The 22,390-nt window shown below is 45.8% G+C and overlaps 1 protein-coding gene across 1 annotated transcript in view; it reads left to right on the forward strand.

Annotated features, from left to right (window-relative positions):
* Positions 1 to 58: 58 nt before the first annotated feature.
* Positions 59 to 22,390, forward strand: part of loxl2a (lysyl oxidase-like 2a) — a 29,830-nt gene continuing 7,498 nt past the window's right edge. The window contains exons 1-8 of the mRNA XM_056606652.1: positions 59 to 247; positions 2,472 to 2,798; positions 5,881 to 6,056; positions 14,037 to 14,245; positions 16,515 to 16,731; positions 17,927 to 18,110; positions 19,723 to 19,874; positions 21,230 to 21,397. Of these exons, the coding sequence (XP_056462627.1) occupies positions 2,504 to 2,798; positions 5,881 to 6,056; positions 14,037 to 14,245; positions 16,515 to 16,731; positions 17,927 to 18,110; positions 19,723 to 19,874; positions 21,230 to 21,397 (1,401 nt within the window). The 5' untranslated portion in view covers positions 59 to 247; positions 2,472 to 2,503. The remainder of the gene's footprint in view (positions 248 to 2,471; positions 2,799 to 5,880; positions 6,057 to 14,036; positions 14,246 to 16,514; positions 16,732 to 17,926; positions 18,111 to 19,722; positions 19,875 to 21,229; positions 21,398 to 22,390) is intronic.

A 22,390-nucleotide genomic window follows, 5' to 3' on the forward strand; every position in this document is an offset into this window, starting at 1 on the left:
TAGGGCGTGGCTAGGATACAGGGACGACTGCTGATTGGTGCATCACTGATTCTACGAGTGGGACTGGCGCTTCGTGACAACCCCTTAACTATGAGCTTTAACAGATGAGCGCCCAGTGTGTGCAGAAAATCTATTCAAGTGCCTATTTCCAATATCATCCAAGTTACAAAGTAGGCATTTAAGACGGCTTTTTCTCGTCTGAGGACGGCTACGTGAGGAGCTTACTTCCCATTCTCCGTTTTGCTAAGTAAGTAGTCATAGTCCAACTTTGTATAACTTTTGATAATTTATGATTAGGTTCAGTTCTTAAACGCTTGTTGGGGAAAAAAAATGGGCTTCAATTGCATGTATGACATTGGATTACACTTTCCATTTCCAACTCCGATTTGATGTTTATTGTTTAGATTGTGATACATAAGTCTTGATAATTGCTATCATTTGTACATGTTCATTGTTTCAGTAATTCATTGGTAGATGTAGCCAAATCAACTTTATCCATGGGATAAGTCCACTGAGGGAGCTGAACTCCAGAGTAGCATTGGTATCAGATGTGCTTATTGCTAAAACTTTATTATGTGGAACAAATAATTAATATAGACATGGTCTTCGCCTTTGCAAAGAAAAATGTATATGATCTGTCGGATTTCAGTTTATATAATGAATTTTATAGTAATACGATTATAATAAAGAGTGATTAATGAATCACTCTTTATTATAAGTCTCTGTCTCCAATGGTGAAGTAGAATACATCTAAGAATATATACAGAAAGAGAGGCAGCTCTAATTCTGTGAAGTCTTGCCTCACTTTCCTCATCCAATACAAGTCCACTGGATTATAAGTGTGCTTCTCTTTCCTCAGAAAGTGCAGTTAAACCCTGTCAGTTAAACTTGTCCCTAATGACATCATTTTGACCACCTTCTCCCCTCTCTGACTTTGACCACCGGCTATAATTGCTTTCACTTCCTCCCGTCCCCTCCCCTCTACTCCTCTTCACTGGCCTCATTCCCGCCTCCCCAGAAGTCCTCTCCCGCAGGGGTTTTGGTTCCTGCATGACACTTTTACGGGTTGAAATATGGAGGTGAGGAGAACATTCCCCTCCTTTCCTATACTGCCCCTGGGCCCTGGTAGGCCGAGAGATAACAGCAGCCACGTATAGCCCGGACTGCGCCCTTCACCAGGATTCCACATTTGTTCTTCGTTAGACTGTCAGAGAGAGAGAGAGAGAGAGAGAGAGAGAGAGAACAAGAGATGGGCGGGGAGAGGGAGAGCGGGAGAAAGAACAAGAGAGGGAGAGAGATAGAGCACAACAGAGGGAGAGAGAGAGAGAGAGGGAGAGAGAGATAGAGACAATAAGAGAGAGGCAGAGAGGAAACGAGAGAGAACAAGAGGTGGACGGGAGAGGGAGAGCGAGAGAAAGAACAAGAGAGGGAGAGAGATAGAGCACAACAGAGAGATAGAGCACAACAGAGAGATAGAGCACAACAGAGGGAGAGAGAGAAACAGAGAGGGAGAAAGAGAGCAAGAGAGGGAGAGGGATAGGGAACAAGAGAGAGATAGAGCACAACAGAGGGAGAGAGAGAAATAAATAGGGGGAGAGAGAAACAGATAGGGAGAGAGAAACAGAGAGGGAGAGAGAGAAACAGAGAGAGAGCAAGAGTGGGAGAGGGATAGGAAACAAGAGAGAGAAAGAAAGAGTAAGAACCCGAGAGCGAGAGAGGAAGAGAAAGAGGTAATGAGAGTTAAGATGTATCTTATTTAACTTCTTATGCTTTGGCAATGCAAATGTTATACGTTTTCCAGAGAGAGAGAGAGAGAGAGAGAGAGAGAGAGAGAGAGAGAGAGAGAGAGAGAGAGAGAGAGAGAGAGATACAGAGTTAGGAGAGACGTTCCCCAGTCTATCCCTTAGACTCACCAGTATTTCATCTTCCTCTTTCTCTCCACCTTCTCCCCTTCTAATTTGTCTTTATCTGTGTATCTTTCATCCACTGGCATCCCAGACCCGCTGGCTCTGCCACTGAAAGTCTGGGCTGTTCTGTGGCTTCTGACTGTTGACCTTGCTGAGCGCTTGTGTTCAGTGGCAGAGACTGGCCAAACGTGACCGGTGGCTGCTAACTGACTGTACGCGTCTTTCTACATAAATCCCCAATGATCTCACAACCAGGCCTCGTCTGCCATACGCTGCTGTACTGCAAATTGCTACCTGCCTTTACCGACATTGAAAGAAAAAAAAACATTTAGCCCTTTAAAATTGCCATGTATTTTAGCTTGAGTTAGTTTAGGTTACTGTAAAAGGCTTTGATATCTGGGTCCTCTGCCACAAAATGGAGAACACTGCAGCCATACAAAAAATAGCATTGAAATAGTGCAAGAAAGTGCAGTAAAGTAAAGTAGAGTTGAAACGAGTATAATAGACTAAAGTTGTATAAGGCTGCCAGCCTACCGCATAACGAAAATCATCATGTCCTTTCAGGGGGTTTCTGTCAGGAGGGTCTTCCCCGCATCATGCTGCACACACTTTCCAGCCGCCGCCTGCCCTCAGCCCCCCTACTGCTGCTGGCGTGGTGGGCACTGAGTCTGGCCCAGGCCGACCCTAACGCCACCCCCACCATCCAGCTCCGTCTGGCCGGGGACAAACGCAAGCACTACGAGGGCCGGCTGGAGGTTTACCACAGCGGAGAGTGGGGCACGGTGTGCGACGACGACTTCACCATCTACGCAGCCCGGGTGGCGTGCAGGGAGCTGGGCTACCTGGACGCAGAGGCCTGGACGCCGTCGGCCAAGTACGGCCAAGGACAGGGTGAGAGAGAGAGAGAGAGAGAGAGAGAGAGAGAGAGAGAGAGAGAGAGAGAGAGAGAGAGAGAGAGAGAGAGAGAGAGAGAGAGAGAGAGAGAGAGAGAGAGAGAGAGAGAGAGAGAGAGAGAGAGAGAGAGAGAGAGAGAGAGAGAGATCATTCAGACAGAGAGGTTATTTTGTGATCCAATGACAGAAACCTGGGGAATCCATCTGGTCAACCTTGTTCTTTAGACTCGAACTTGAACTTTGGGACTTTGCTTATTTTTCTTTCTTTGATGTGTTTATTTTGTTTTACTTACGTTGGAAGAATACTTTTATAATTATAAGTGTGAATCTCCAAGCCAAACACAACTTCCTAAAAAATCTCCCCTACAAACACACGCGCGATCACACACGCGCTCACACACACACACACACAGACACACACACACACACACACACACACACACTCTCCAACCCCTCCAAACACACACACATACACACTTTTGTCAGTGATATATAAATATCTGTACAGACATGTGTTCCATGAAAATCCCTTCAATCCCTTCTCCAGTTGTCTGTCTGTCAATGACCTGGGGGCCTATGTGCTTTCCCCATTAAATCACAGACACGCTTATTGTGTGAATGTGTGAGTGAGAGACAGAAAGAGAAAGTGTGTGCGTGTGTGTGTGTATGTGTGGCGCCCGCCTGCACGTGTGTGTGTGTACGTGTGTGTGTGTCTTGTGGGAAAGAGGGGGGTGGCTAGATGAAATGAGCGGGGAAGCCAGGCACTCAGACGTCCGCTCATCGTTCCACATTGTTCCGTGTAGGAATAACTTTATGGCTTTACATTAACTGTCACGCTTCCAAACACACTGTTAGAGCGGGCCTTGTTGTTAACGAGTGTTAACGGCTATAGAGATCAAAGTGCCCCATTCCTCATTAAAGCATGTTTTCCCGCTGGGAATATTAACTGGTTGGGATTCGTCAGGAAGAGCCCAAGTGAAGGCAGACATTTAGGAGGTTTCCTCTGTGTAGCTTAGAGGATATTCGAAATTTAATACAGATATTGTTACGTTGTTATATTATATATACCCCAGAATGTCAGTCTAGCAAACTTTGTTGTCATATTTTCCATTTAATCTGGAGAAGACTTTCATTATATAATAGTGATCCGTTTGGAATATATTGTTTTTTTTTAAATAGATGAGATTTTAAAGAGATAGGATAGTCTCTACTTTGACGGTTGGGGGGGGGGGGGGGGGGGGGGGGGGGGAGCCAATGGGCCAGTAAAAGCTCCTTAGTTTTTTCACTCCTCTTTCTTGAACAAACAATTCACAGGCTTACAATATGTGGAGCCTTCCAACTTGCAAGTGCACATTCAAGTGCAGTTAAGTGTGATAATAGACAAACAACATTTTGATATGATATTATCTAAGCCATGATATATTATGGTATAATGTATTATCAGGATAACATGTCGAGCAAATCTATCTTATGAGAGAGCGTTATCGTTTCAAATGACAACTTCAGAAGTTTATTTTAGCATTGCACAGCCAGTAATCCTAATATTCATCTATATTATCCACCAATCCCCATCTAAACCTGACGGTGATGAGTCAGAACAGAGTCTAACTCTGACAGGTTGTTATGATTCTGAGTGGAGCCATCCAGGAAACACACTTCCTGTGCACTCTGTTCCCTTTCCATTCCACTGGCGAGAAAAATCATATTCCCAGGAAGGATGCCGTTGATAGTTCTAACATAGCCTATTCAGGTATATTACCGCAGTACTGCATGATGGGCCTCTGGAAGGGATGAATGGTGTGTGTGTGTGTGTGTGTGTGTGTATGTGTACTTGTTCTTGAACGTGTACGTGTATGTGTGTCTGTGTGTGTGTGTGTGTGTGTGTGTGTGTGTCCAGTCAGGTCAAGTCAATTAGGCTTGTCTAGCCATTATTCATAGTTACAGTCTCAAAGGGCCGCATTATACGCCACCGCCTCACCCCAAGCCCGCCAAAAGGCAAGGAAAAGCATCCTCCATGGATATTTAAGGTGTGTGTCTGCGTGTGTGCCTGTGACTCAAGTTACAGGCTTTTAATCCCTGAGGACCGAGGTGGTATTAGTGCCAGAGAAGGCGATGAGTGATGTGCGAGTGTGTCTGTGCCTGTGCCTGTATATGTGTGTATGTCTCCTGGCTACGTGTCTGAGAGCACGGATGTAATGAAGTCATATTGAAGGTATGAGCAGGTTGACCCCCCCCCCCCCCCCCCCCCCCTCCTTCCGACTACACAGTGATCCTCTCCTCTCTCTCAGCAGTGGTTTCCATGAGCTGTGCTGCTGGGGCTCCACTCCTCTGGGATGAGTCATGGCCTCTGGCGGGGCCAGCAGCACACCAGAAGGACAGGGGCTTAATTTATTAGTGATCATCCCGTCCTCTGACCCAGGTCCGGGGGTGGAGGAATGCGGCTGGGTCAGGCGGAGAGAGCAGGCAGGACACAGCTCCACATGAGGAGTAGCTCTGCTGGGCTCCCTGAGCTCCCTGAGCGTTTAGTCTAGTGGACGAACTGAGACAGAGGTTTATGTGCATGTTCAAGGTCAGACATACGTCGAAGGCTAACTCACGGAAGACTGATGGTGGTTTCTGAACAGGCCAGCGAGTTGCCCCTTAGGCATTCACCTGCAGCATGTTAACTGATCTCCGGGCTATTTCTACAATCCTTAAGAATAGCTCACATTTTAAAAACAGGGGCGCAGCCTTATCCAGATGTGTTGTTGGAGGAGTATGTCAGACCAAGAAAGCAGTAACATAATTTATCTCCACAAGGGTTATAACCATGACCATACAACCTGGCAGACTGCAAACATGCAACCATGTAGATGATGTACAATCTCCTGGGAGGGCTCGAGACACATGGGTCACATGATAGTCTACTAGTAGCTAGAGTGTTTGACTCCCAGCCCAAAGGTTCAGGGTTCCAAAACCAATGTCCTCGAGCAAAGACCTCTACCCTCTCATGAATGACATGATGACGATACCCAGAACCCAGTGACTCTGGATCAGAATAGTCTGCTTAGTACCTTAATGTATTGTGGCTCCACCGTCAGGTCGCATCTGGATGGACAACGTGAACTGCCAGGGCAACGAGAAGAGTCTGGCCCTGTGCAACTCCAACGGCCTTGGCGTGTCCGACTGCAAGCACAGCGAGGACGTGGGCGTCGTGTGCACCCAGAAGCGCATGCCAGGCTTCAAGTTCGTCAGTAACGTGGGGAACAACCTGGAGGTGAGTTCACAGGGAGAAACACACACTCTCACACACACACATGCACACACACACACACACAAACGCAGGCACACACCAACGCACGCACGCACGCATGCATGCCAGCACGTGTGCAGACGGAGACGGAGACAGGGAAAAAGGCCCAGGATGAAGGAACAGTTGTATAACTATTTTATTGTTCCAAGTTGCTCCAGGTTATTCCTCCACTTCAAATCCTGCCTGCAGCAGTAAAGAGACGCATGACCTAACTCCCCAAAGGCCATACACACACAAACACAAACATTTCTGAAAGGGAGTAGGGTAAACATGACTTTACTCTAAAGCAAGCAGCTATGTAATATTCATGTTGTATTCCCTGGATTACTGAGTTTGAGTAAACCTCAACAGAAAAGGGACACCTTTTGTACACAAGCTAGTCTTTTCTAAGTTATAAAATTTTACCCGGGGCTGTGCCGCGCAGATGTGCTTAGCATTAGGGGAAAAGCAAGAAATACATTTTAAATAGCACTTATCAAATCACTAATAACAGTGATAAACCCAGACACAGAACCGTCCATGAAGAAGTCCAGAATAGCCCTATGAAAGCAGGCAGCATGAGGCCCTCTGGGGGGACAGGATGAGCTCATAGCACAGGAGGCCTCAACTCTTCCAGTGTGCCCAGCAGAGACCCAGGCGGTATCCCTGAGTCAGCCGGGGAGCTGCGTAACGGGGAGCCCCCCTATGCGCCATTTGTGCTAATGTCTTTGCCAGGTCTGGTATAGTACAGCCGACACAAGTGGCCCCCAACTCCATACACACACACACACACACACACTGCTGTCTGGGAGACTTAAACTGACTCACTCACCCACCATGTGTGTACAAACCCACCCACATCTACGTTGTGCAAGCACGCACGTACACACGCACACGCACACACACACACACACACACACACACACACACACACACACACACACACACACACACACACACCGGGGGAAGACCTTCCTGTCTAGTCTGGCAGGAACCCACTCTAGTCAGCATGGAAAATGTGCGTGTGTTTGTGTGAGTTAGGGGGCTTTCTCCCACTAACACACCAGTGCAGTTAATGTAATGTAAAACCACTATCTGTCAGAGACCCTAGTCAGGAGTCAGACGGCATTCACCATCCCGCCAGACCAATGACGACATAGCAACAGATGGTCAATATTTTAACACTTTAGTCAGGGTTTCCTGCGGTGGCGGCTGACACACCAGAATAGTGTCCACATTGCGTACGGGAACTCAACAGACGGCACGTAGTACAGTAGATCCTTCTCCATCCCTCATGAGTCCTGTCCTTACACGGCTAGCCTGGTTTCCCAGAGACACAGGGCTAGACACAAGAGGCATGGCTCAATATAAAATAGACGTAAAGAGCTCCTTAAGCATCGCTTACAGTAACCCTATTCACCGTTTGTCCAGGTGCCTATCTGAGCTTTGATCCATATTTCGCCCCCCCCCCTGTTTGGTTTGTATATATTAGTGTCTCTGAAGTTGTTATTTTAGTTTTTGCTCCCCACCCTTTTAAACATTTCCCCTGGTCTACACTCACAACCCGTGGTGATTCTAGTCTGGTAGGGGGGGAAGTGGAATGGTCAACGGTCAGGTGCACTTTGTGTACGCGCTTGACCTGATGTCAGCCACGGCTGGCCCAGTTCCTTCACAAGCCTGTTTATTCACTGGGATGAATCAGGCATTCTGAATGGGTTACACCCGGAATGTGTCTTAAAATGTGCCAGGGGTACTTAGGAAGTAAAACAAATTGGTATTTGTATTTGTTCAACCCTTTGAAATAATCTCACCTTCACATGTGTTGAGACGGTTTGGCCATTTACTATTTTTGTTTTTCCCAGAGGTTACTGTTGAACATTCATTGGATGTTTTGGTGGGCTGCTAGGTTTGGTGTGGTGGGGTTTTGATTAGCATACGAAAATATGAATCAACTTACTGTACGACTTACTAATTGATCTACGGTCGGCTGACCAAATTAGATTCCTAAGTGGTTATGAAACCATTGGGGAAGGTTTCATATTCAGCTCGGAGGATCTGATGTATGAAAACATACGAACACTCAGGATACGGGACTTTCAAATTGCTACGTGCTCAGCGCTGCCCACTAAATGATAGCTATCTGATTCCCTATCCTTATGAAAAACGTATATGTGGCTTCTGTTTTTTCATGACCATTAGTGTTTTTCCTTTTTTCCTTGGTTGACCTCATCTCCACATTCACATGGAAAAGGAATACCCCAGTATGTGGAAAATAAAGCTGATATTACCCAGTTATAATGAGCGAACCCACACACAGCAATACAAGGCAAAGCTATTTCTCGTCTCCAGAAGTCTTTATGTGATCCTCTGTCATGCGTCCAGGTTTTAGTTTTGAAGCCCTACATTATCAGTCACCAGAGGCTGTTTTGATTACCTACATTGTAGGTTATCGCCGCAGTATACAAGTATCCTCCCTTTTCCAACGACATAGGAGAAAGGATGGACTGTAGTGGCATTGTCTACGACAGCATCGAGTAGTCAAGCATCAACTGATGAGGTTCATTGATAGATTTATACATTTAATTTAGCTAATTAGTAAGATAGCTATTTTGAATCTTCACTTGAAAATGCATCCTCTCTAGAGCCATTTGGCCCTTCTGGGCTGCGGTAGAACATGGCTGGCACGTCTTTTTCCTTATGTCGATATAAAGGGCTCAGTCTAAGGTAACAAAAACACAAACATTATTTTCATGGGATTATTAATTCATTAAAACATAGTTATGACTATTATATCCCATTTCTGCCAGGACTGTTCTGCTAGCTGCCACTAAATTCTACCCACTTCATCTTCAACACTTTAACAACTCTGTCAGACAAATATTCAGGCGCTGATTGATCAGCACTGTTGCGCAAACTCGGACTTCTCATAGTTAAGATTCTCTTTCTCTCTCTTTTCTCCTCAATTTATTTGGGTTGGCTGTTCTCTATTAGCAACACTATTAAATCAGCACTTTAAAGTGTTTATCATTGACTAGAACCAAAACGCGTCTGTCAGGCAATACATGTTCCTTTCCCAAGGCAAGAGGAGGAAACGAATGACATCATCAGAGTGGTATGGGGGAGGTTGATGGGGGGGGGGGGGGGGATGAGTTTACCAGCACGACTGAAGGAAAACTAGGCAGCAGGGAAGGGTTTTTTGCATCCTCCGGTACTGTGGGCAGACAAGGACAAACAAACGTCAGCATGCCAGCTTTCTGGTCCCACATGTGGAATGAGTATTTCACACTTGGGATGGGGTGGAAGGGGAGACTTATATTTCTTATCAGCACCACCACAACACAGCTCCGAAAACTTTCCCTTCTTGGCATGGACACCTGAGATAGCTTGGGTTATCATTGCGATTATTCATATGATAATTTGGCTACGGCTTGTCTTCACCGGCCAACTTCTATCCATGGCCTTCTCTTCATGCTCAAACTTGAACGACCTGAGTATGTCTGTATGCAGGCAGCGGTGGAATATGGACATCTATTCCCATAGATAACCTTAACAGACCCCACCCTTTGGTTTAAAAAGTGTTGGTCCGGTTACGGAAAGGAGCCAGAGCTTTGTATCGACGGCAGGTCCGGACAGGTATGCCTGCTTACAAGGGTTTAGCCTCAAAGATCCCTAACAACGGGCTGAAATGGTGTTAGATCATCTCTTTATTCCATACAAAGGGATAAGCAGTAGCTGCAGTAGCCTAACAAACAGAATACTTTTTCTTTCGACCTGGCTTTTCTTCTAAACGTGTCCAAGACTCAAAGAGAACAATCGTGTGAGTGGTTGCCAAGGAGGAATGCAATGGGTCAAGAGCTCCTAGGTCCCAACATGCAGTTGAATCGGGCCAAAGGTGTGGCCTCTCTCTGTCTCTCTGCAAGGCGCACGGGTGTCCTTTTACAGAGAGAGGAGCTAGACGAGCCAACGCGACGCAGAGAGAGGCTTACAGGGAGGAGAGTGGTCGAGAGGAGAAAGGGCTGATGAATTTGGGGAGATGAAGGAAGTCTTTCCCGGTCTCCCCTTCTATCTCTCGCTGTTCCTCGCTCTCCCTTGCCCCTCTCTCCAAACAGATCAGGTTCTGGAGCAGGCGTATTTAGAGAATTACAGAAAAAAGACACAATGTGTCCACATGTTCAACAGCTGTTTCTGCTCTCAGCTTTCCTCAACTCACGCACGTATAAGTAGTTTTATGGCTGGTGTGACAATACAATCGTTTTATAAACCTAATTTATGTTTCACATTTTCCCAATATTATTGAACACAAATTGTACACAAAGTGTTACGCAAACTACTCACGTCATGCACAACTATTATCTTGATAATCAGTCAGAAGATGCAAAAAAGACCTGAATTGCTTGACATGAGCACCAGTAGAACATCGCAGTGCTTTGGGTCGAACCATTACATTGATAGATTGATGACCTTTGAGCTCTCTAGGACGCTTAGATTTCAAGTTTTGTCAGTCGCAGACGAAATGTCTTTGTTGGGATTGCTTGAAGCATGTTTTCCTTTGTGTGTTTCTCCCTGCATACACCGTAATTGATCTCCGGAATGGAAAGAACCTTCTCCTGCTTTCTCTGAAACGTTGGGGAACTTTGAGAAACTGGAGGGCCTCTTTATGTGTGTGTGTGTGTGTGTGTGTGTGTGTGTGTGTGTGTGTGTGTGTGTGTGTGTGTGTGTGTGTGTGTGTGTGTGTGTGTGTGTGTGTGTGTGTGTGTGTGTGTGTGTGTGTGTGTGTAGGAAGGGGGTTACAGTTGTGAGATCCATTTAACAGATTTGCTTTTCTTTCTCTAGCTTGAGTGCCGTTGGTTTCCCCTCATGTTCAGACAGAGAGGGGGGCACGTGTAGCTGAATGTGAAGGTTGAATAAGTTGAATAAGAGAAAAAGAAAAACACTGTTTTCAGAGTTAGTCAGACCAAATGTGTGTGTGTGTGTGTGTGTGTGGGGGGGGGGGGGGGTCTGCTAGACCCACCCCAGCTCATTCATCACATCAAATTCTGCCGGCCTCCAGTTTAAAATAGTTTAGTACCAGTAATATTCAGTGTTATTGCTAAAGTATTCGGAAGTCACTCATCAGCGCTACTGCTGCACTCTCATTTTGATGGACCAATGATGCAATACCTACATTTCCCTTCTTCCTTGTTTAAGGAAGAAGGGAAATGTTGGCCTAATATCCTGTAGTCAATCAGAGAGGAATGAGCAGCAGCAGCCCATTCTGGCAGTTAGGATGAGGGGGGGGGAGGGGGGGATACGGGAACCGGTCCCAGGAGAATCTAAAGCAGGAACTGATGTTTCCTCATGTTTGGTGCTTTTCTTTCTTCAAACGTATATTTGACCAAACTATTTCCTCACCTCCATGGAGGACGCTTCGAGCCCTCCGGGTTCCTATATGGGGTCTGTTAGCGAGTCCTTATGTTTGGTGCGGTTGGAATTTCCTTCGTTGCATTCCAAAGGAGTCCTAAAAATGACCGTTGGTGTTGATTTGGGCGTTGAGCAAACTGAAGTATGCTGATGTTATGTCTGCCGGCCAGGTTTGAAGTGGGAACCGCGGCGGATGGCAGCCATGTGCGTGTCTTCCCTCTTCTTCAGAAATACTCATTCCTAAAATACAGATCAAACTATCTTCCAAAAATCGGTTTCTTTCATTTCCCCCCAGTAAAATCTTTAAAGCCTCCCAAATGTACACGTTGCATATTGCGTTAAAAAATGCAAAACCGCAACACTGCACAGAAACTCGACCGTACCAAAGCTATCATCTATGCGTTGCTGTAACGTCCACTGTCTGTAGGTTGCTGTCCTGTTCCCTCTGTTGTCATGTACGGGTGCCAATCAATGAATCACTTTGATCATCATCCCTCCTCCACCAACCAGCTCATCCGATTCCACCAATCACCTCATCAGTTCCACGCGAGGGAGGCCTGCCACACAATTAAAAGCCAGTTTGGCCTGGCTAGCTCTCTCTATTTTTGGTCTGCTGAGGGTAACCCTGCTTGGGTCTCTAGGGAGTTTGATAGGATTGCTGGCTCCTTTGATATCATATATACAGTATATATATACTTATTATATTATAGATATTGTCTATTAGATTCCCTTCTCCACCCTACTTGCGTTCATTGTGACCTATGGTTCAGCTCCACCATTTCTATGTTCATTGTTGCTACCTTGCGGTCTTGGGAGACGTAAGACAGAGGCCTCTACACATTGACAACACGTAGTGCTGTTTTCTATTTAGAAACTTTAGGTTAGGAGTGTTGCTACCCACTGTATTTTTGGGTTAGTTTAGGTCACCACAAGGCCCGGTTGCATTGTGGTGTTTTGCTTGTTTCTTTTGTTATGTTAACCAGTGCCCCAGTAAACCCACGTTCAACCACAACTTACTCATCCGTCATCCATAACCCGGCCATTTTACATCCGTTTCCCCAACCACTACCCAAAGACAGAGGGGTTGTAACAATAAGCCAAACCAGGCTATCTTTATCTGCAGCACCTTCCGGCATCACGACATTAACCCTGATCTCCATGTTGGAGATCCACCACCCATGATAATGGCCAACTGACCTCTCTGCCCTTCTCTGGGAGGAAGTGGAGGTTTTCCGAGACATAGTAAGAGAGAGGACATTCCTCATGTCTGACACCATATCAGAAAACCAGCATCTTTCCCAAAACCACTGCGTTTTCCTCACAGAAAACCTTTCTGGGGGATCTTGGTGAAAGTCATTGCTACGTTTAGAACATATAAATAGGGCTAAACTCCCTGACTCGACTCATCTTCTAAAGTTATTGTGTCACAACTGTTTACAACCACGGGCTGAACCAGCCAGGAAAAAACATTAGGGAGCATCTGGTGGTTGGCTGTTGAAGGGGAAGATATTGGCGATGCGATGGGTGTGTGTGTGTGTGTGTGTGTGTGTGTGTGTGTGTGTGTGTGTGTGTGTGTGTGTGTGTGTGTGTGTGTGTGTGTGTGTGTGTGTGTGTGTGTGTGTGTGTGTGTGTGTGTGTGTGTGTGTGTGTGTGTGAGGATGAACAATGGCAGTTATTGAGTAGCTTGTTTGACCTCAACCAAGTGAGGCCAAAGGCTTTATGCCTGGCATTTTAAGAGGTGAACTGGAGCAACGAGACCGACCTGAGATGGTAACCCTTTAGTCTCGCTAGTGGTCTTTACAACCCTGCTTAGTGGGCCAGCTATATGTGGACCACCCATGGATGTTACCCCTCACCCTGTATTTATATCAACCACAGCGTTGGCTGTAATATGTTGTCTTCTGATGTTACCCTCTGGACTCTCTCTGTACCTATTGCAAATCAGCAGATTTCCACCAGCTTTCTTCTACGATTTAAATTTCATACTTTGCTGAAAGAGAAACGAGTAATGTTTGTCTGGACCATTCTGGACAGATTAGTTTTGATAGGATAATGGTTACGTTTAAGAATGAAAAGAGTATGGTGCAGTAAAAACATCAAGCTCATGAAACCAGGAAGCCCTTTGTTGCTAAAAGATTCATCTTCTAAAACTCATAACAGTAGTCGCGCTTGCTTCAGAGAAAAGTTCCCCGGGGAATTGTTCTCTCCTGAGAGCCAGCACGTTTCTTGCCAAGGCTCCACTCCAGACAAAACACTCGGTAGATGATGAGATTAAATAGTATTCCCCCCACAAGTCACACCGGCCAGGCCCGATGGACACAAGTCAGAGCAGATTTAAGCTTTAATCTTATATAGTATTTTCACAAGAATGTTCATCCCCATGTTTGTGATCCAAACTATATGCAATAGAGGTCATATCGACCAAAAGATATCAAAAGTGAAAATATGATGCATGTGAATACAAAACGAAATGAATCGCTTCACCAATGAGCGAGACTGACCAATCAATCAACCAACTGTGTGTGTGCCCCCATCCCTACCCCCCCCCCCCCCCCTTCCCTCCAGGACATGACGGTGCAGGTGGAGGACGTGCGCATCAGGGCCACCTACTCCCAGAGGAAGCGGGTGCCCGTCACCGAGGGCTTTGTGGAGGTCAAGGACGGGGGCAAATGGCGGCAGATCTGCAGCCAGGACTGGACCCCCTTGAACAGCCGGGTCATCTGCGGCATGTACGGCTTTCCCGGGGAGAAGGGCTACAACGCCCGCGGCTACAAGTGAGTGCCGCGACGACGAGACAGAGTTCATTTCTGCTTATGTAAACGCCTATGTATTTAGCTAAAGAGTGTTTGGATCCGTGCCGTTTCAAAACAAAACCAAAAAACGGTGGGCTTATGTCAATAAGGGTACATTCCCCTGCGGGAGTCCTACAAATAACGCGCCATGTGGATGCTTTCTCTCTAATGTGCCTGCTTCGTTCCACATAAACAAAAGTCGTCTTGGAGTTTGATTTATCAAGCCAGCGTGACGTAACGTTGGGCTGATGCTTTACATAAGCTGCATTTTTATTTATGCTGCTTGTCACGTTGGCCTTTTTGGCTGTCGTGTGTGTGAGTTACAGCGCTCTGAGAGATGGAGGAATGGGCCGTGTATGGGAAGTGACTCAGTCCCATGGGATGTAGGAGGGGGGGGGGGGGGGGGGGGGTCCTTTTTGTTCCTTGTTGCTGCTATGTAAACGTTTTCAAGTGCCGGAGAGCATTAGTAATCTGTATTGTCAGACCCCGTGTGCAGCCTGTTATAAAAACTGTGCAATGTCTTAAAGGTACAATATGTAACATTGACACCAAGCGTTTCAAATGGGTACTGCAGCCCATATTCACAATAATGGAGAGCTGTCTCCGGCGATTGGATCCACTCAATTAAAAATCTCCAATCTTATCCAATTCCAATTAAGGCCTTATAAACTCAAGGTTATGTCTGCACCTCTTTAAGGCATGCATTGCATGTTTCCATATCTGGATGAAAACTGTTCAGGCTGTCTACTCCCCCTCTCACTGTGACCGCCTTTTAACAGAGACCCTTAGAGACTCCTAACCCACAATTAAATGAAGACCAGAAGAGCCTCAGTGATGCATAAGTTGCTTCACACGGAGGAACGGTCCTGGGAGCCACATCATGGTTTAAAGTTCTTTCAACCCCAGAAAACCTGTGGGAGCTTCTTACAACCACAAAGGTTTTGTTCATTGGAGGAGATGCAAAGTCATGAAGCCATTGTTGCTGCCATATTTTGCTAGAGGATAAATCAATGTCTTGATGTATTTGTGATAAATCAAGAAGTTATCACAAATAATTCCCGACATATTGATCAGCTATCATAGCCCTGAGTGACGAAAGCAAAAAGCCAGACTCTCATACATTAGTTTGGAAGTGATAGATTGACTTGATTGAGCAACAGATCAGTTACAATTTACCATTTTTTGAGGTTGTTGTATTTGGACACTTACTCGTAAGACGTCTAAGTCGAGTCTCGTTAGACTGCATTTCAGGTCATTTCATTCCACCAAATCCATTTCCCATTCACCCAAATAGCATCTATGCATGAGCATATGCATCTGTGTCTAAACTAAAATTGGACTTGAAGTGTTTTATCTGTTTAACTGCAGCTGTGGGCAAATTTCAGAGCCCTACGAACTAAGGCTGTGAATGTACACCCATGCTGTTTTCATTAGACGGTTTGCTTCATGCTCGACTCTGGGTGGGAGTGTTCCCAGGCGAGCAAGCGTTAAAGTCCCGCTGTAGCTGGGTACCCCTCAGTCCCGCTCCAGTGAGCTCCTCTCTCTAAACCACGGGGTCACGTGAATGTCAGTCATCCCACAACAATGTTGCTTTTTTTGCTGCCGTCAGGGAAAAATCACCCCCCAGAGCCTGGTTTGGATCGTGTTTATGTCTGAGTAACACCACATTCCTGAATATAATCATGAAGTAACCCGATAGAGGGTGAAATCGGAAGATGCGGACGACACACATCACTTAACAAGCGCACAGCTGCCGGATAGAGCGTGCATTCCCTCCACTCACAAGTTTCCCCAAAATGTATCTAATATCCCTGCTTCATACTTATGTATCACCCTGGAACATGATAGTGTGTAGTGGTGAGGGTGTTCGACTCCCCAACCGAAAGGTACTCGGTTCGATCCCTGAAGCTAACCACTAACCATGAAGCTGGTCGCAACCCAGGCGTTCAACTGAGCCCAACGTCCCGTAGTAGCAAGCGCAATGGGCACAAAGCACATTATATGTTCTTTGTTTAATATAATGGGTGTCAATACAAGGTGCTTTGTAGCGCGCCAGGGCTTTGAGCAGTGCTCTTAAGTGTTAGCCCTGTCGGACTGCACTGCATGCCGGTGTGAGCTTTTAAAAGTGTCTGCTAAATGACTAGACTAGGGATAAACTAGGGATTTTAGGTATATCAGTCAATTCCAAACAACCAATTATTTCCTATTTTCTCTTTTTCAATCTGCTTCTCTCCTCTTGATCTGCTCCCAGGCTGCTGGCCAAGCGTCGTAAGAAGAACTACTGGGGCTTCGGGGTGAACTGCACGGGCACAGAGGCCGACCTGTCCGACTGCAAGCTGGGCCGGCAGGTGGAGCTGAAGGGCAACGGGACCTGTGAGCAGGGCATGCCCGTGGTGATCAGCTGTGTCCCCGGGCGCGCCTTCGCTCCCACAGTCAGCGCCGGCTTCAGGAAGGCCTACAGGGTGGAGGTGAGGGACCGTGCTATGCTAAGAGGAACTTTTCAGTTAGTTTAGAAGAAGCACTTGGTAAAATGTAGTTGATATCATTGTATTGGCCACAGCTATACATTGTGCTTTAGCATCCCTTTAAGATGAAAATAGTATTCCTACAGTTGGGTGCAATTCCAAGATTTGACCTTTACGTTCCGTTAAATCTGCAATGGTTTATAATGTAGGCTACTTACTGAGGGAATTGGACACACCCAGGTCTTGATGAGTTGTTAGGGTTCTATATTATAAATCCATTAGTTGTATATGTTGAAGGAGAATTTGCCAAATTGTCTTTCGACTCCTTCCAGACTCCCGTTTCAATGAGTATTAGCCTCCCCTAACCGTTTGAATGAATGAATTACTAAAAGTGGTGCACTTAATTTTTATTAATTTAATTTAAAAAAAAAAGTTACCAGTGTTTCTCAGGGGGGCTGAGATAAGACACAGTGGAGGATGTTAAATGGCCACTTTGCCTTCAGCACAAGTACACCATTTGAGTCGAGTCAACGTGCGTACGGAAGTGACGTATGTGCGGTAGCACGGCGAGCGAGTAAATAAACCACTGTCGGGGAGAGGAACTACATTGACTAATAAAATCAGACATCTGGAAGATGTCTTCTTCACAAAGCACAACGAAAAAGAACACAAACAACAAGGTTCTGACCGAAAGAGAAAACGACAAATGTGTCATCGATACGTGGCATCGCTCCTATGCCAGACGATCTCCCGGTCGTTAATGAGGCAGCATCGGGCCAAACATCTGGAAATGGCTGAGCAGACAAGTGATAAACATATGGCCAGCCCAGCTGTGAACACCAGTTTCCCCTGATCCCTCTTGCTGTTTGCTGCATTTGTTTTGTTTTGTTTTTGCGTGTTTGGATTCCCCTACCTTATTCCCAAGGTAACCGCTACCTGCTTATTTAACACAAAGGATCTATTTATTAATTTGAAGTAGTTATTTTTATAAATATTTATCGCAACGTATTCGGTATACGTTACAAATTGGCATGGTGTTGATTGAAACAATAAACTATGAGATCTTACACGTCGAGTGTACAACGTTCCAACGGTTGCTAGGCAGCCGGCTGTTTTCCCAGTCACCTTTGATGGTGTTTTGTTCTTGCGCGTGTTGTTTAATCCTTCTACGGTGCGTGTTATCCTCCCTTCGCCATAGCAACCCTTGGTCCGCCTGAGGGGCGGGGCTGTGATCGGGGAGGGCCGGGTGGAGGTTCTGAAGAACGGCCTGTGGGGGACGGTGTGCGACGACAACTGGGACATGAAGGCCGCCACCGTGGTGTGTCGCGAGCTGGGCTTCGGCAGCGCCAAGGAGGCTCTGACCGGGGCGCGGCTTGGTCAAGGTAGGACAGCCCCCCCCCCCCACCAACCCTCATAACGCCTACCCATAGTCCCCAGCTACTCATTTTCATTTATACCACAGCTTTGCTGAATACTTGATTTTGATTGGCCAATAATGTTCCAAGGTTGTGAGTTGTTATATAGTGATGGAACATCACAGTATTTTAACAGTTTCTAATCAATGTGCTACATTAACAACAAGGGTCTATTAAACTATCCACCAGATTTCCTTGACCACCCAAAAACAACATGCCCAAAGCACAGCAGTAGATATAACAACACAACTTATTGAAGCAGGGTTAAAGCTGCTGGAAGTAAGATTACAAAGTTGTAAAGAGAGAGCAGAACATCATTTTGAAACTAGACAACCAAAAAAGTCCCCCTCCCCCCCTATGATTTACTGCAATTGAGAAGTGTTTCATTCACGCACCTCTGATTGACAGGCAAGATGGATTCCCCGAACCAATCGCAGAAGAGATGCACTGATTGGTCTGAAATTACCTGTGGTCTAAAGTGGTCTAAAATCCAAATCCAAATCCAAATTGGCAGGCTGTGTCAACTCCAGACAGATAATTCTCACAACAACACATTTCAGACTGACTGATATTTTTTAAAACCAATTACACTGAAATAATAAGTCATACATACAGCACCTTTAAAGATGGCATTACAAACACTACAATTCATCTAATGTTGATTAACCTGGTCAAATAAAGGTTACATTAACATTATGAATTAAGTATGTTGAGGGACTCAACAAACCAAACGAGAAGGAACTCTTTCTCAACGAATTGTGCGAGAATAAGTTAATATTCTAAGAATATACAAGATTACAACTCAAGATTATCCAAACTAAAGTCAGCACATTATTGAAGAAGTCAGTTGTTATTTGAAGTTAATTATGCAACTTAATGAAGACTAAATTATATAAGCTATATCTAACTGTCATCTATAAACTATAAAGATAAAGAAAATTATCTACGCAGTGTGTACAACAGACGGACATAAGTGACGAAAGCGAACGTGGTCTTTAAAGGTTTCACAATGGGAATGCTTTTTTGGACGATGCACAAAGATCTCTGGCTTCAGGTTATTTTTATGAGTCACTCAACACTGCGGCCAAAAGCTGTCCACAAAACACTTGGAAGTTCTCACTTCATATGTCAGTCCAAAATGGCAGCCCGATAACAACCACAGTAGCAACACACTCCAGCCTGCATTTAAAATGGACACGATAATGAGCATTCCCTGGAATCTACCGGCTGGTTTTTATTGATCCCCTGCTGCTTCTGTTGTGTATTTAACCTCATTGGCTGTCAATCACTCCCTTTGATTATATAGTGATGGTTATAGGTATTATATTGGCGCTGATAACAACTAAATACAACCCAGTCCAATTTCATCCGCAGACGACTTGAGTGTGTGTGTGTGTGTCCAGGACTATAACTGATAAAGCAGCTTCAGCCTACGTGAACAAGAACATAGAAACACACACACATGCATGCAAACTTACGTGTCGAAGGGACTTTTAAAGTGGACAATAGCAATAACCTTCAGCAAGAAAAAAGTGTTGTTAACAGGAGTCCATTGTTTGTCCTCTTTGTGTGTGTGCAGGCATTGGGCCGGTGCACATGAACGAGGTGCAGTGCTCCGGGTTCGAGAAGTCTCTGACCGAGTGCGCCTTCAACAGCGAGGCCACGGGCTGCGGACATGAGGAGGACGCCGCCGTCAAGTGTAACATCCCCGCCATGGGCTTCAACAGCAGAGTGAGTACAGTCGTAGTGTCTCTGATCATAAAGAAGCTATGGCTATCCATTGTGGGAAAACATTCACAATGTGGGTTTCGTTTTTTGGCAATCTGGGAGATCATCCGCTGTCGTCTGACGGGGGTTTACCTCTGGGGACAACGGGTGGTATATCTGGGGTGTAGTGGAATAATAGATGATGGATGTCCTGGCCAAGACCGATTAGCAACTTGAGGGATGAGAATGAAGTTGGAGTTGATGGATGATATCTACGGACAGGTGGAAGTAGTAGCCAGCTTTCTGTGAAAACTTCAATAGTCTCGTCGTAAATTCCTGAAAGTAGGCAGTAAGAATGAAGCACAATCTGGAACTGGTTTATATATTTTCTTTAAAAGAATTTGACCTAAGAAAACTCGGAAGAGAAATATGAACTTTTATTCTGTGCAGGGCACATCCTTTAATATCTTTAATCGAAGACGAGACAGGGTCAGCTAAGAAAAGGCAAGCTAAGACCAGATAAAGCATAGACATAAACATAAAGTCACAATATGAAAGATTGAGCCTCTCCAAGTTAGTAGGCGGGAGACTTACAGAATACAAAATAACTCAATAACATTGTTCTGTCCACTAACTATTCAATCTTGTCAGACAAACTAGTGTAGCTCGGTTGGCTGGGTGTGTTGAGTGGGAGGGGTTTTGCGAGTGTTGATATTAAGATTCTTGTAAAACAATGATAGACGGGCTTACCATGATTTTTTATTTGTAGAATACATCAGTTATCGGCTGTGATAACATTACTGAAATTGATAACATTACTGAAATCACTATCGATCAGCATTGACTACAGATGTATCCAGGTTACTTCAGGGTACAAGCTAGTTCAATGTTACGCAATGTCACTCTAATCGGAAGGAAAACTCTTCAAAACACTTTAATCGCGGATGACTATCTTCAAGAGGAAGGCTCCGTCAGACCCCCAAAACCCCCAGACTAGTAGACCCCCAGACCAGAAGACCCCAACCCCCCCAGACCAGTAGACCCCAACCCCCCCAGACCAGTAGACCCCAACCCCCCCAGACCAGTAGACCCCCAAAACCCCAGACCAGTAGACCCCAACCCCCCCAGACCAGTAGACCCCAACCCCCCAGACCAGTAGACCCCCAAAACCACAGACCAGTAGACCCCAACCCCCCAGACCAGTAGACCCCAACCCCCCAGCCCAGTAGACCCCCAGACCAGAAGACCCCAACCCCCCAGACCAGTAGACCCCCAAAACCGCAGACCAGTAGACCCCAACCCCCCAGACTGGTCCTAGAAAGAGACCAGTCTGGACTACTATCCTCCCCCTCATCTCCCTCTCTCCCTCCCCTCTGCAGCTGAGGCTGAGCGGGGGTCGTAACCCGTATGAGGGCCGGGTGGAGGTGCTGGCCGAGAGGAACGGCTCCCTGACCTGGGGGGCGGTGTGCAGTGACAGCTGGGGAACCATGGAGGCCATGGTGGTGTGCAGACAGCTGGGCCTGGGCTTCGCCGACAACGCTTTCCAGGTGAGCAGCGCTGATCAAAAGAGGCTTGCAGTGAGTTGTAGATGTGTAACGTTGACGAGCAGGTAGGGGTAATGCATCTCGCTCAAGGATGCAGAACAGGGAGGCTGTGGGCGGTACAGGTAGGCTGGTAATTAAGGTGTTGAACACAGTACCTTGGAGAGTGATAGATGCAAAACCATCCCATTACATTTACCTGCTCAACAACATGGAGTCATTTGGCAGACGCTTTTATCAGATACAGTTCATTCAGGAGCTGGTAAGGCTCAGGCATCTCGCTCCAGGATGCCTACATGGCTGCAGGGAATCAAGCACAGTGCTTTACTCCCAAACTGCAATGGACTCTGATCACTTCCCTATTTTATTCTGTTTTTAAACAAGTTGTAGAAGATGACGTTATTCATCTTGGGGACCGTAATTGAATGTCAGAGAAAGCATTGTGGGTGGTTTGGTGCCCAGCAAGAATGAGCTGCATGTGCTTTTCAGGGTTGTGTGAAAATAAATGATGGTCCACGTTGTATGGTTTTCCCCCCTCTGCTGGAACGTTCCCAGCGCTTTCATAACTCGCTTGGTACATAACATTCTGGAGGAACACATCTGGTAGGGATTAAGCTTGGCCGGCACAATTGTTAGAAATACTGGAAGAATACCGATCATATGCAAAGTCGGCTTATTCTTAGTAATATTCTAATATTTGAATGATTTTATAGATCCCATAAATCCAAATCCAAAACAACATACAATTTTTGTTTGACCAGCAGATCCGTTTTTCTGCGTTTGAACAGATATCTAATCCATTCCACTTAACAAGGTATAATGTGAAAATGAACACATTAAATTATTGGAAAACACACTTTGTATAGATGTTCATCATTTTGATTGAGCGACTCCTAACGGCAGAAATAACATATGCCTTTAAAACAAAATCAAAGGAATTGTAAAAATAAACCAGAACCAGTGCTACGGTGGTCGCTTAGTAACCAACAACAGTGTCCC

The sequence above is a fragment of the Gadus chalcogrammus genome, chromosome 13 (assembly GCF_026213295.1).
Source record: "Gadus chalcogrammus isolate NIFS_2021 chromosome 13, NIFS_Gcha_1.0, whole genome shotgun sequence".
Taxonomy (NCBI): domain Eukaryota; kingdom Metazoa; phylum Chordata; class Actinopteri; order Gadiformes; family Gadidae; genus Gadus; species Gadus chalcogrammus.